The sequence below is a fragment of the Lynx canadensis genome, chromosome E2, assembly GCF_007474595.2.
Source record: "Lynx canadensis isolate LIC74 chromosome E2, mLynCan4.pri.v2, whole genome shotgun sequence".
NCBI lineage: Eukaryota > Metazoa > Chordata > Mammalia > Carnivora > Felidae > Lynx > Lynx canadensis.
Window position 1 is genome coordinate 57,289,964 of NC_044317.1, and position 13,710 is coordinate 57,303,673.

The following is a 13,710-nucleotide window of genomic DNA, read 5'->3' on the forward strand; positions in this document are numbered from 1 at the left end:
TCAAAGAATGTAAGAGCCAGAGGTGTTAGATAGCAGATGGCTCGCTGTGAGAGACATAAAACTAGCTAATTTCCATTCAAGGAGAGCTGCTCAAACCACATTTTAAGGCCTATCTTCCTCCTTTCACGACTGGTCCTCACCTCTGTCATCTGCTTCACTCATCCCCACCTACCTGGGGGTGTGGCTATGGTTTCCTTTTCGTTCACATCACACAGCTCCTTCTTTTCCTCCAAAAACATGACCAGGTCTGGCTTTGACACAGCAAGACCTGTTTATTAGAGAAAAGGAACAGAGTATTGATGGGGATTCTAACTTTCGACCCACTATTGTGCTCAGCGGATGAGAGAGGCCACTGTGTAGAATTTTAGGAAATGATTTTCCAAAAGCCATTGCCCATAAGTCCCTTTACAGCATGCAGGAAGGATTTCCAATGTTCAGATCTTGACCTCCACTTCCAAATACTAGATACAATAAGAAGGAGAACTTGGAGTTAAACATGTGGGAGGTACCATTTTATGCCATTCAATGTTTACAATTGCCGCTAATTTACAGAAATGAAGATCTTACATGAAAGGGAGGCTAAAGCTGAAAAGGAAACATCAGGAAGGTATTTCTCTACATCTACAAACCCCTACTTCTTTCCCTCACTGCAGGGATCTGAATCCCAGTCATGCAAAGAGGAAGCTTTTTCAAAGGAAGGAGCAAAACCCTGAGTGTGGTTTGGGAAGTCTGGAAGGAGTTATCCTCACCCAAGAAAAGGAGGTGTCCGTAGTTCTCTAACATCACATCCCTGTACAGTTCCCACTGAACGACGTTCAGGAATCCCCACTCGTCCTGAGAGAATTCTATGGCCACATCCCTGAACGTCAGCAGTTCCTGCAATGAATACCACAGTTACCGAGTGACCACAGGCAGAGGTCATAATGGTACCTAAGATGAAAGAGGGAGTTAATGTCACCAGCTGGACCCCAAGACCTGACTTTCACTGCTTACCTGCTTGTTCCCACTGACCTTAATCCCTCAATTTCCTTTACCTCTTCTTTCTACCATCTTCTACTTCAGGCAAAACCCCCCATGGGCTCAGTCTCCTATGGGAAAACAGAAAGTATCCAACAAAAGGTAATGACTGCCCCGAGGAAGAGCTTGGGCTGGCCCAATATGAACTTAGCCCCTGACTCACACCTATTGCAGATGGACTAAAGAGTAACCCAAGGAGTGACAGTTGCCATTACTCACCTCTACATATGATGGCAAGGCTCTCCTTTCTCAATATCCACCCTAATCTTAAATAAAAGGAAACCGTTCCCCATTCCTCAGTGAGCCTCTACTCTGGAAATTATTCCCTTTCTCCTAATTTGCTGAAAATCAAGTTTCCTTTATGTGACAACCCCAGCTGGTGTAGTTTCTCTCTGTGAGTCAGCAAAGAATGAACTCATGTTAGTAGTTATATTAGGAGAGCTGGTTCTGGCCTAGGAGAATTTCTCGCTTTATGCAGTGATTTTTAAGACAGTAATATGTTCTCATGTATTCTCTAATTTTGAGATAACAGGCTGGTATATGATTCACAAAAACATTGTAAACACTGTGTGTTTACCCAAGAGGATTTGTGAAATAAAGGCATCAATACAGGAATACGCATTTTTAAATACTGCATTTGTATCATATAGAAGTTGTGTCTATTTCTTAGATGGAAAGTTTGAGTGGGTTACAAATATGCTTACCAAATTCTAAGGTGAATGAGAATTTCACTACCGTGTATTAAAGATCTTGTTAAAATGCAGGTTCCGTTCAGGACTTTTGCGGTGGTATCGGAGTCTGCATTTCTAACAAGGCATTAGCCTTTGGGCCAAGGGATACATTTTTGAATAACAAAGGTAGAACTCCAAGGCAAGAATTCTTGGAGGGCTGGTAACTGAATGGGTTTTATGGCAATTACAGGTTCTACTAGAATAGCAAGAAAGCCAACAATTTTTTGAGCATTTCATACTTACCAGTGAGCATCTAAGTTTCTCGTAAACTAATGAAATATAAATAATACTCTAAGAGAACAAACTCGTTATTCTTTTATTTTCATGGAGTATTCTGTCAAACATCCAATATACGGAAGGGATCAGGTTGTAACCCAGGTTATCTGCCCTACAAGTTATCTGCCCTACAGTTGATCTAAAATGACACACAGGTCAGTATACAGAGAGGACCCTATAAAATTGTTCATAATGGTGTCAAACCTGAGGAGTTATGGAAACAAGCAATCCACACAAAATTGATGTACCTTTTTACATTTCCTGCACACATCCATACATTTATTTAGAAAGTAATTAAATACACATTAAAAATGACAGAGTAGAAAACGGTCATGGTGACTTAAACATTTTCAATGACAATAAAACTCATCTCTTTGTGCCTGACAATGCTTCTTTTATTCACAACGGCAACACGAACACACAGAATGAAATAATTGTTATATCTGAGTCCAGTATGGTGATGGATAGAAGCAGTAAACTGTTCACCGTTAGCCCAGAAAGCTGCTCTCTAGCCTGCATAGATTCCTTAAGGATCAAATACGTGCTGGTTGCTGCATTCTTACAGGGTCTCGTGGCTGCTTATACATCTCATCGATGGCTAGTATCGAAATGAATGATAAGCACCAGAAAAATCTTGCAAAAGTAGCTTTCCAAGTAGAAATTCCAAGAAACACTGATGATCTAATACTCCCCACATGTCCCCTCCCACTTGAGCACTTTGCAGGTAACCCCCAGCTGCATACAGCCAACCTGCAGCTCTTTCTGCCCAAGGTTCCTGTTCCCAAGCTACTGAAATATAATTAGTAACATGCACCATAAAACGTCTCAAGAATTGTTTGACAGTTGTGCTCAAGGATCCCACCGAAGACTTTTGTTTCAATCCTCCTTTTTGATCTATTTCATGATTTTAAGACACTCAAACATGTTAATTCTGTGGTTCTTCTTTTGCTGAAAACACAAAGTAAATAGAAGAGGATGCCTGTGACGAGAGCGTAGAGTAAAACAGAAGCCTACAGGACGGAGGTCTGACTGAATTAGAACCTCCATTCCCAGAAGTCACTATCTCTACTACACAAGTGTGTAAACTGAGGCGATGTGGGTGGGCCCGGTAACCAGAAGTCAAGAAGCATTCTTGAGACACAGTCATTACAAAAAGCTGCTTCCATTAAAGCGTGGGGACAGGATCTGCACTGAGGCAGTGAGGAGAAATAATCGTCTACTTTTAAGTTCTGGGGATGAAAGAAGCTTGTACAGGAATTTTCACATGTTAAAGAGGACTTAAGGGATCCTGAAGGTCTTGCTATTGTCAAGCTAAGGTTGTTGTTGTTTTTTGCCTCTACCTGCAAGTTGCCAGGAAATTTTATTGTATCTACGTTTTTTTCGCCTTTGTTCTCCTTAACAGAAACTACAAGCAAAGAGAAACTCAGGAGAAAAAAGTTTCCAGTTTAAATGTGATGGTTTCTGCACATCGCTCAGCAAATCCATCTAAGGTCCTTTAGGAATGAAACGAGGGAATATGTGAATGAAACCTGGTGGAGAACACCACGCCAAGTTAAACAACGGAACATCAGCTGTAAGGAAACGATTTGATGTGTCCGATGGTCACATGATCACTGGCGTGTTCTTGTGGCTCCCTAACAGTAAATCAGAAGATAAATCTAATTATGAAAAAAACCAGTGGATTTATCCCAATTTCAATCACATATCGTTTCCATGTCCTATAATACCTGGTATATTTTAAATAGAGTAGCTTTTTCACATTCTAAAGACCAAGCCTGCCCTTTTTTATTTGCAGAACTCTCGGAGTTATTCTGGGCCTCAGATCCATCTTGTATTTATGTTCATTTTCTTAGTCCGGGATCTACACAGAGCTGATAAAGCATCCAAAGTGGACCTAAATGGGAAGTGTTTTTTTTCCTTGACTGAAATACCAGGGCCAGACCCCATCAGCAATAGGAATTTTGAACTCCCCAATTTCCCCTGGGGATCTGTCACAAGGAATATTTTCAATACTTGCAGGACTTTAACTCCAAGTGACAACTGTCGAGGCCCTCCTGGAACCCAGGTCGCAAAGGGGACAGAGAAGGCTCTGGGATATAGAGGAACAGTGTTCTAAAGACCTAAACTTGAGTATGATTTTTGAAAAGGTTTAAAAAACCAGGTGAAAACAAAGCAGAAATATCAGGACTAGAGGAACCAACATTTGCAATTTCTAAAAGCACAGAATTTCAGGAGAGAGAGAAGACGCGGCTTCTGACGTGGGACGCCAGGCTTACCTGAGAACTGGCCATTTTCTTCTTCTTCCACCTCGTCCGCTAGATTTCTTGCTCGGTTGATTTCAGTGATGAAATCACGGTTGCATCAGGAAGAAAATGCCTTTAAAGCCACCAACACAGCCTCTTCACCAGTTAACTGCACGCCTGCAGGCAGGACATTGTAATGCAAAAACGGCCCAACTTCCTAGTCCTTTGTGTCCTGAGCTATTCAGGAACTCTGAGCTCCCACTTGGAGACCTAGCTCTGAGTTTCCCCTTCTCTGCTTGCAGGGGGCCTCTTCTCCCACAGACACCCCCAAATTAGACTGCAGCATGGGAACGTGTGCTGCACGGACCTCACCCTCCCCAACTCCTACAGAGGAGACCCCATTACCTCTCCTTTAGCCAAAGCCTGCACTCAACGTTCATAAATTAATGGGAAGCCGCCCCGCGTAACCCTGGCCTCATTCTGAATCACCTGATGCAGTTAATTAAAATAACAGTTGGGAGGCGCGCCAGGGTGGCTCCGTGGGTTCAGCCTCCAACTCCTGATTTCGGCTCAGGTCAGGATCCCAGGGTCGTGGGATCCAGCCGGTTGTGGGTTGCACGCGGAGCAGGGAGCCTGCTTAAGATTCTCTCTAGCTCTGTCCCTCCCCCACTCACGCTGTCTCTCTCTCTCTCTCACTTGCTCTAAATTAAGAAAAAAATGAAAAATAAAAAAAAACACTTGGGGCGCCTGGAGACTCAGCTGTTTAGCCTCCCGCTCTTAATTTCAGCTCAGATCATGATGCCAGGGTGGTGGGATTGAGCCACGCGTCGGTCTCAGCTCGGAGCGTGGAGCCTGCTTAACATTCTCTCTCGCCCTCTGCCCCCCCCCCGCCTGCGCATGCGCTCTCTCCCCTCTCTTAAAAAAAAATACCGTGCATGTATAAAAATAAAACAAAAAAATGCTGTCCTTCCCACCCACACCAATTGACAGAATAGGAGGGGGAGGGCAGCTGATACCTTTTTTCAAACTCCACATGTGACCCTATTGGGAAGCATTTGGGGAAGTGACCAAGCAAAAATCAGTAACCATGGGTATTGTTGTCACCCAGATTTAAATCCACGCCTCCTCCACTGATCAGAGTTTCTGGAGATTTACACATTCTCCCTCTTTTCTCTACACGGAGGGAGACACTCATTCAAATGCAGCCTCCCCTTATACATGCAAATGCCTCTTACAAAAGGAAATTTACACCAGGTTTCAGAGCTTTTCATTTGTCTGCTGGATCTTTAAAATAACCAGCCGAGAATAATCCTTAGGGCAAAGAGACATATTTTGTGCTGACAAAATGCTTCACCGCCCCCCCCCCCTTCAGTAGGGAAGTGTTTATTTTCCTAAGTCACTGCCAGTTTTCCAAAGCGAACGTGTATTTTCCACTCCCATCAGTAACACGTGGGAATTCTAAATCCTCCCAATTTTCGTGTTAATTTGGAGTTATCCTTTTTCCTTTATTTTAGCCTTTCCAGAAAATATTCAGGGCTTTCTCACTGTAAAATATGAAGTGATCTTACTACAGGTGTCGAATACGCTTAAAAGCATAATGCTGAACAAAAATCAAAATGACTGCATTAAAGCATCAGTAAGTCTTGACATTAAACGAAATACCAATTTTTCCTCTCTTCCACAAACCTCCCCTCCTCCCTTTTCATTTAGCCTTTTTCTTCAGGAAGCCGGTACCACCCAGAAAACCTGATGAACAAGGCAGGCAACACAAACAATTCCTGTCGAAACCGGATGGATCCTGTATTTCCCTACAAACCCCCAGCCCCTGCCTCTGGGTGGGCTTGCAGCTCTGAAGGCCCTAGCCAGCCTCAGCCTCCTCAGCCTCCCAAAGCAACAAAGCTACTGTTCCCCAACTCTGTCTTATCCCAAACTCTGTCTTCACGCTATTATTTTTGACTCTGAAGCACAGAGGTCAGTTTTTGAAAACAGAATGAATGTGCAGGAGAGGAAAACATTTTTCTCCATCTGTTCTCTCTTCTTTGGTGGGTCTAATAATTGCAATGATGTAAAACAGGTTCACAAAGGAAAAAAACTAATTTCTTAATTATGGGAACCTCAAAGATACCAGGCTCAAACACAGGCAGCTGATGCTTATATGCCATTTTGAATTAAGCAGAAGGGGGTAGGGATTTAGAATTTCAACAAGGTGGAAATACATTCACAGGAAAAAGAAAAGAACAAATATTTGTTACACGTTTGCCATGCCAGGCAAGCAATTATTTATGATATAAAAAGTTAATCTCAAAAAAAAAAAAAAGGTAATCTCTGGTATTAGCTCTTTTCCTGGTAGAGAGGTCCCTCATCTAATTTATTCTTGGGATGTATATCAGCCTCAGAAATAAAGGAAATCCTTCCTTATGCAGCAACAAAATAAACTTAAAGCACCTTTTCTCAAGTTAAATAAGCCACACACAGAAAAATATATACTGTAGGAAATCACATATATGTGGAATCTAAAAGAGACAAAAATTATAAAAGATTAGCATGTTCGTTGCCAGGGGCTGAGGACGGGGAAATACTCGGACACTGATTCAACTGGTCCAAGATTTACTTAATGCAGGATGAGTAAGCACTGCATGTTTACATCTCGATGACCAGAGCTCATACTACTGTGTTGTATGCTTGAAATTTGCTAGGAGAGGCTATCGAAGTGTTCTCACTGATGTGGAGAACAAAGGCAAAAGAAAAAATACTATTTTCTTACGACTCACAGCCCACTGACAAGTCGCTGAGACGGGCAGAGTGGCTTTTCCTCCAGGAATTCACCTGCCTCAATGTGGACACTTTGCCAAGGGCAAAAGGCAACCTTTGTGTGACATTAGCCCCACTCCAGGATCCTGTAAATTCTCCTTCAACACATAAAAACCCTTTTGGAACCTTCCTTTATCTCTACTCCCCAAGTCATATGGTAGCAATTATCCTCCAAGCTTATGGCCCACTGATATACATCTGAAGGGTCTCATGACTGAGGCTTCACTAGACAGTAATAAATGACCTTTTCCTAATAATATCTAGACCCTCAAGTTCCTTGAAACCTTGCTTCCAAATTCCTCAGAGACTTAGGCTGTCCCTAACCCCCTCCCAACTTGAAAGTATATCCTCAGCCACTCCTACTAACCTCAGTGCAGCTCTTTCTGCCCACAGGTCCTGTCCCCGAGCTTTATTAAAACCACGCTCTTTGCACTGAAGACCAGAATTCTTTCTTGTCTGTTCACTCCTGAACCCCAACATTTTCATAGCATCACCACACACACACACAGAACATCTTTTTTTTTTAATGTTTTACTTTTATTTTTGAGACAGAGAGAGACAGAGCGTGAGCAGGGGAGGAACACAGAGAGACCAAGACACAGAATCTGAAGCAGGCTCCAGGCTGTCAGCACAGAGCCCGATGCGGGGCTCGAACTCACAAACCGTGAGATCATTACCTGAGCCAAAGTCAGACCCTCAACCGACTGAGCCACCCAGGCGCCCCCACACAGAAAATCTTAATTGTGGGAGGTATGGGATGTTTATTAGATCTTTTGTGGTAATGACTTTGTAAGCAGGACCCAAGGGTGCAGGGGCACCTGGTTCCAGTGGCCCCAGACAGACCCAGTTCTGCCACTCATGGCTGACCAAATCCAAGGGCAAGACAGAGGACTTTTGCTGCCTCAATTTTGACCTCAAACTTCCTCACTGGGTTCCTTCCAGCTTGTCTCCTGGCTCAGGAGGAAGGCCCTGAGGACGAAGTATCCCTCAGGGGAACTGGAATTAACCCTCAAGCCACAAGCACTGCCCTGAGCCAAAAGACCCCACCCTGGACTGACTCCCAGACAATGACAGATTTAACCTTCACTGTCAACCTGCAGGCACCCACTCACTTTTGCCCCCGTTTCCCTTATATAAACCTGGAAGTATTTCTAGCACATTGGAGACAATCTGAGACATTAGTCAGCCATCTTCCCAGTGTCTGCCTCCCTGAAATAACTTCCTTTGTCTCACCACCTCTCATCTCTCTGCCTTTGGATTTTGTCAGGAGCAAGTGACCAAACCTGATCTGATTGGGACCCTGGAGACACGTGCTCTTGCACCCCATCCCTGAACACCAGCTAACAGCAGAGCAATGAGTGGTGGCAAAACCAGAAAGGGATTTTCGTCAGGGAGGCCAACACCGAGAAGGCAGTGCACGGACATCTCAAACACGGTCTCCAAATTACCGGAATAATCCTCAACCTTGAAAAAGGAAATAGATCCTTTCAAATTAAACAACACACTTCAAATGTGAGGACATTATGCTAAGTGAAATAAATGAGACACACAGACACTGAATTACTAACGTGACTAACCTAATGGAATGAACCTCATGAAAAAAGGAAGGAATGAAGGAAGGGTGAAAACAAGGAATGTGGCAACAAAAAAGTAAGAAAGGAACAAAATGTAATTGCCTGGGGTTTAGAATAGATACAAATGTGGAAGGGGGCGTCTGGGTGGCTCAGTAGGTTAAGCATCCAACTCCTGGTTTCAGCTCATGTCATGATCTCAGGGTTCATGGGTTTGAGAGGTGCATCGGGATCTGTGAGGATAGTGATCTGTGAGCCTGTTTGGGATTCTCTCTCTCTCTGCCCGTCCCTGGCTCATGCTTGCTCTCTCTCTCTCTCTCTCAAAATAAATAGATTAAAAAAAAAAAAAGATACAAATGTGGAAGTAGTTGTGTAACAGGTATTCAGTTTCATTTTTGTAAGACGAGAAATTCAAAGGGATTCATTTTGTAATAATGTAAATATTCTTAACACCACAGTTCAAAATGGTTAAAAAGATAAATTTCAGGACTTAGGTTTTCAACCACAATTAAGAGTAAAATATACGAGCGCCTGGGTGGCTCAGTCGGTTAAGCTCCGACTGAGCGTCCAACTTCGGCTCAGGTCATGATCTCATGGTTCGTGGGTTCAAGCCCCACATTGGGCTCTGTGCTGACAGCTCAGAGCCTGGGGCCCGCTTTGGATTCTCTTTCTCTTGCTCTCTCTCTCTCTCTCTCTCCCTCCCTCCCTCTCTGCCCCTCTCCTGCTTGTTCTCTCTCTCTCTCTCAAAAATAAATAAACTTAAAAAAAAAAAAGTAAAATATAAAACCTAAAGCTGAAGGGAGTGTGGGTGGCTCAGTGGGTTAAGCATCTGACTCCTGGTTTCAGCTCAGGTCATGATCCCATGGTGCCTGAGATGCAGCCCCAGATTGGGCTCTGTGCTGACAGTACAGAGCCTGCTTGGGATTCTCTCTCTCCCCCTCTCTCTCTCTCTTTCTCAATCCCTCTCTGTATCTCTCTGGCATGCACGCATACTCTCTGTCTCTAAAAACCTAAACATAAAAAAAACAAAAACAAAAAAAACAAAAAACCCAAAACCTAAAGTTGATACAACAAAGTGGAGTTTTAAAACATTACCTTCAATTCAAGAACGTATTTCTCTCACAAAAGTCATATACGTTCATCCATAAATACATAATGAACAAAACAACCACTGACCCACTAACCAAGAGAAAGAAACAAGGTGAGTCATAAGCAAAGAATGTATGGGTAATATTTATATAGAAAAATACATAACTTTATTGGGAATTGATATATAGCTGATTCCAATTTGATTTAAACCCTACACTGTGGTAAAATGCAATGAGTTGAAAACTTATGCACAAACATAAAACATAGATAAAAAAACAAAAAAAAATTAATTAATGTTATGGAACCTATCATACAAAAGAAAGCATTGTTCAGGAATTCTAAAACAAAAATCAGACAAATTTTAGACCTTGAAATTCTGCATAAAACCAATGTTTTAGGTGCACTTGGGTGGCTCTGTAGATTGAGTGTCCCACCCTTGATTTCAGCTCAGTTCATGATCCCACCAGGCTCCAAGGATGGAGCCCACGTAAAATTCTCTCCCTCCCTTTGCCCCTCCCCACGCTCATGCAGGCTCGCTCCCTCTCTCTGCTATGGGGCAGAATAGTGTAATATTATGCAAGGGCGCTGAATGAAACAACCTAGCGTATTTGGGAACATAAACATGAAGCAATAGTTAAGTTTTGAAAGAATAACAAACCTTCAAGGACATATTTTTAAAGTTTATTTCTTTATTGTGTGTGTGTGTGTGTGTGTGAGAGAGAGAGAGAACAGAAGTAGGGAGGGGCAGAGAGAGAAGGGGAGAATCCTAAGCAAGCTCCACACTGTCCGCGCAGGTCCTGATGCGTGGCTCAAACCAAAGAACCGTCAGATCATGACCTGAGCCGAAATCAAGAGTCAGACACCTAACCGATGGAGCCACCCAGGCACCCCCAAAAACACTTTAAAACGGAATTGTTATCTCTAAGGAACTGTTTAGAACCACACGTGTTATCCAAAATACTCTGTAAGGTTTTAAATTCACAAATCATGCATTTGCGGGGCGCCTGGCTGGCTCAGTTGGTTAAGTGTCTGAATCTTGGTTTCAGCTCAAGTTATGATCTCACGGTTCGTGGGTTCAAGCCCCACATCTGGCTCTGCGTTGACAGTGCAGAATCTGCCTGGGATTCTCTCTCTGTCCCTCTCCCACTCTCGCTCTTTTGTTCAAAATAAATAAACTTAAAAAAAGAAAGGAAAAGTTGGCTAAAAAAGAGCTGAAGGTACCTTAGGCTCTTAAATTTGTAACATTCATTTTTCCAATGTCCTGGTTCCTTACATTAATTGTGGAAGCAAGGCTTCTAGTTTTGTTTAGGGGTATTCATTTGCTGGATTGAATACTGAAAATTTTAGCCATCTTTTCTCTAAGGGTGAGAACAAATTGGTCTGCAAAGTTCATAATGTCCAGTTCCATCTTGGTCCTTGTAACTAAAAAAGAAAGATCCTGGATCAGTCCATTTACATAACATAGTTAAATACTACTATATGGGTGAATTCCACATCTAAAGACTAGAATTTTCTTTAAAGAAATGTTGGACTTGGAAACAATTATCAAAACTAAAAGGAAACCGATGGAATGGGAGAAGATATTTGCAAATGACAGTTTAGATAAAGGGTTAGTATCCAAAATCTATAAAGAACTTATCAAGCTCACCACACAACAAATAATCCAGTGGAAAAAAATGTGCAAAAGCCATGAATAGACACTTTTCCAAAGAAGACATCCAGATGGCCAACCAACATATGAAAAGATGTTCAACATCACTCATCATCCGGGAAATACAAATCAAAACCTCACACCTGTCAGAATGGCTAAAATTAACAACTCAGAAAACAGCAGGTATTGGCAAGGATGTGGAGAAGGGGAACCCTCTTGCACTCCTGGTGGGAATGCATATTGGTACATACATATATTCGGCAATCAAAAAGAATGAAATCTTGTCATTTGCAACAATATGGATGGAACTAGAGTTATGCTAAGCAAAACAAGTCACTCAGAAAAAGATAAATATCCTATTATTTCACTCATGTGGAATTTAAGAAACAGAACAGATAAACATAGGGGAAGGGAAGGAAAAAGAAGATAAAAACAGAGGAAGGCAAAGGACAAGTGACTCTTAAATACAGAAAATTAAGTGAGGGTTGCTGGAGGGGTGTTGGGTGGGGGGATGGGCTAAATGGGTGATGGGTATAAAGAAGGGCACTTGATGGGATGAGCCCTGGGTGTTATAAGTGATGAATCACTAAATTCTACTATTAAGATCAAAAAAAGAAAAAAAAAATCACAATTCCCTCTTAATTATAGAGAACAAACAGGGTTAATGGAGGGAGGTGATGGGCATGAAGGAGGGCACTTGTTATGACAAGCACTGGATATTGTAGGTTAAGTGATAAACCACTGAATTCTATTCCTGAAACCAATATTCCACTGTATGTTAACTAAATAGAATTTAAATGCTGGGGAGGAGAGGGAAGGAAAGAGGAGAGGTAGGGGAAGGGAAGGGAGGGGAAGGGGGAGGAGGAGGGATAAGTGAAGGGAAGATGGGGGGGGAAGAGAGGGGAAAAGAAGGGAGGGGAAGGGAAGCGGAGGGAGGAAGTTGGACTTCACTGTAATCATCACGAAGGGATTCACAGGGCTTTTGTGTACAAGACTGAATTTTGTTCCGATCCACAGGATTGGGAAAAGCCATTATAACTGATAGGTGGGGTCTTCCAGGGACGCTTCTAACATCTTGCCTAAAGTTAGCAGTCTTTCTTTAGGCCCTATTTATGATGCTCCCACTGGATGTTCCCACCCAGTGTATGTCCTGGCCCTCACCAATAACCAGGTTGTTGAGAAACCAGGTTGGGAAGGTTGGATCACCATGTTAAATTCTTCACCAACTATGGGCATCCTCAGTCACTTTAGGGAATTCTTTCACTGTGGCTCCAAGTTCAGCCTTACTCCAGAGAACATAAGAAACTTTGGGTCGACCTAGGTCCTCAGAGGACTCATCTTTAAAGGGGCAGGTTTTGGGGCGCCTGGGTGGCTCAGTCGGTTAAGTGGCCGACTTCGGCTCAGGTCATGATCTCGCGGTCCGGGAGTTCGAGCCCCGCATCGGGCTCTGTGCTGATGGCTCAGAGCCTGGAGCCTGTTTCAGATTCTGTGTCTCCCTCTCTCTCTGCCCCTCCCCCGTTCATGCTCTGTCTCTCTCTGTCTCAAAAATAAATAAACGTTAAAAAAAATTAAAAAAAAATAAATAAAGGGGCAGGTTTTAATAGGTTCATGAGAGGAGGCAGCAGAGTGAACTTCAGAGGAAAAGGAAGGTGCAGCAAAGGGATGGAATGAGAGTGGAGATGTGGGAGGGAGAGGACAGAGGAAGATGGTACTGGAGGTGGGGCCTGAGCACAAGTGGCTTCCTAGTTAGTATCTGTTGACATCGCAGGTGGGGGAGAAGACTAAAAATCAGCAACTCTTTTTTATCCTTTTAATTGTTTGCTTACCTGATTTCATTGAAAAATTATATATATGTTAGAATGAGGCAATATTACATTCTTGATAGGGTTTGGAACCTTCAAAATACAAACACAGAAATCCTATTCCGTCTTGTTGATTTCAGAATCATAGTTGTGCAACTCAGCTTTGATTAAAGTAACTTTGGAAAGTTCAAAGAATCCAGTAATGGCCACCGGAGTTCTAAATTACCTCTGGTTAAGTCCGTCCAGATGCCCAAGCAGAAGTAAAGTATTTTTTATTTCTTTTTGAGACAGAGTGAGAGAGGTGGGGGAGTGGAGTTTGGGCCAGGGGCAGATACAGAGGTAGACCGAGAATCCAAAGTGGTCTCCACACTGACAGCAAAGAGCTGGATGCAAGGTTCGAACTCGAGAACCATGAGGTCATGACCTGAGCTGAAGTCAGACGCTTAACCCGCTGAGCCGCCCAGGTGCTCCAGAAAGTATTTTTTAAGCATAAGGAAGGTGTCTATTCCTTCGGCTGGA

The 13,710-nt window shown here is 42.9% G+C and overlaps 1 protein-coding gene across 1 annotated transcript in view; it reads right to left on the bottom strand.

Annotated features, from left to right (window-relative positions):
* LOC115502656 (zinc finger protein 708-like) overlaps positions 1 to 13,710 on the bottom strand; it is a 75,603-nt gene that overhangs the window by 15,282 nt on the left and 46,611 nt on the right. Inside the window, exons 3-5 of the mRNA XM_030298247.1 lie at positions 4,301 to 4,444; positions 750 to 876; positions 173 to 268 (exon numbers count right to left, since the gene is read on the bottom strand). Of these exons, the coding sequence (XP_030154107.1) occupies positions 173 to 268; positions 750 to 876; positions 4,301 to 4,315 (238 nt within the window). The 5' untranslated portion in view covers positions 4,316 to 4,444. The remainder of the gene's footprint in view (positions 1 to 172; positions 269 to 749; positions 877 to 4,300; positions 4,445 to 13,710) is intronic.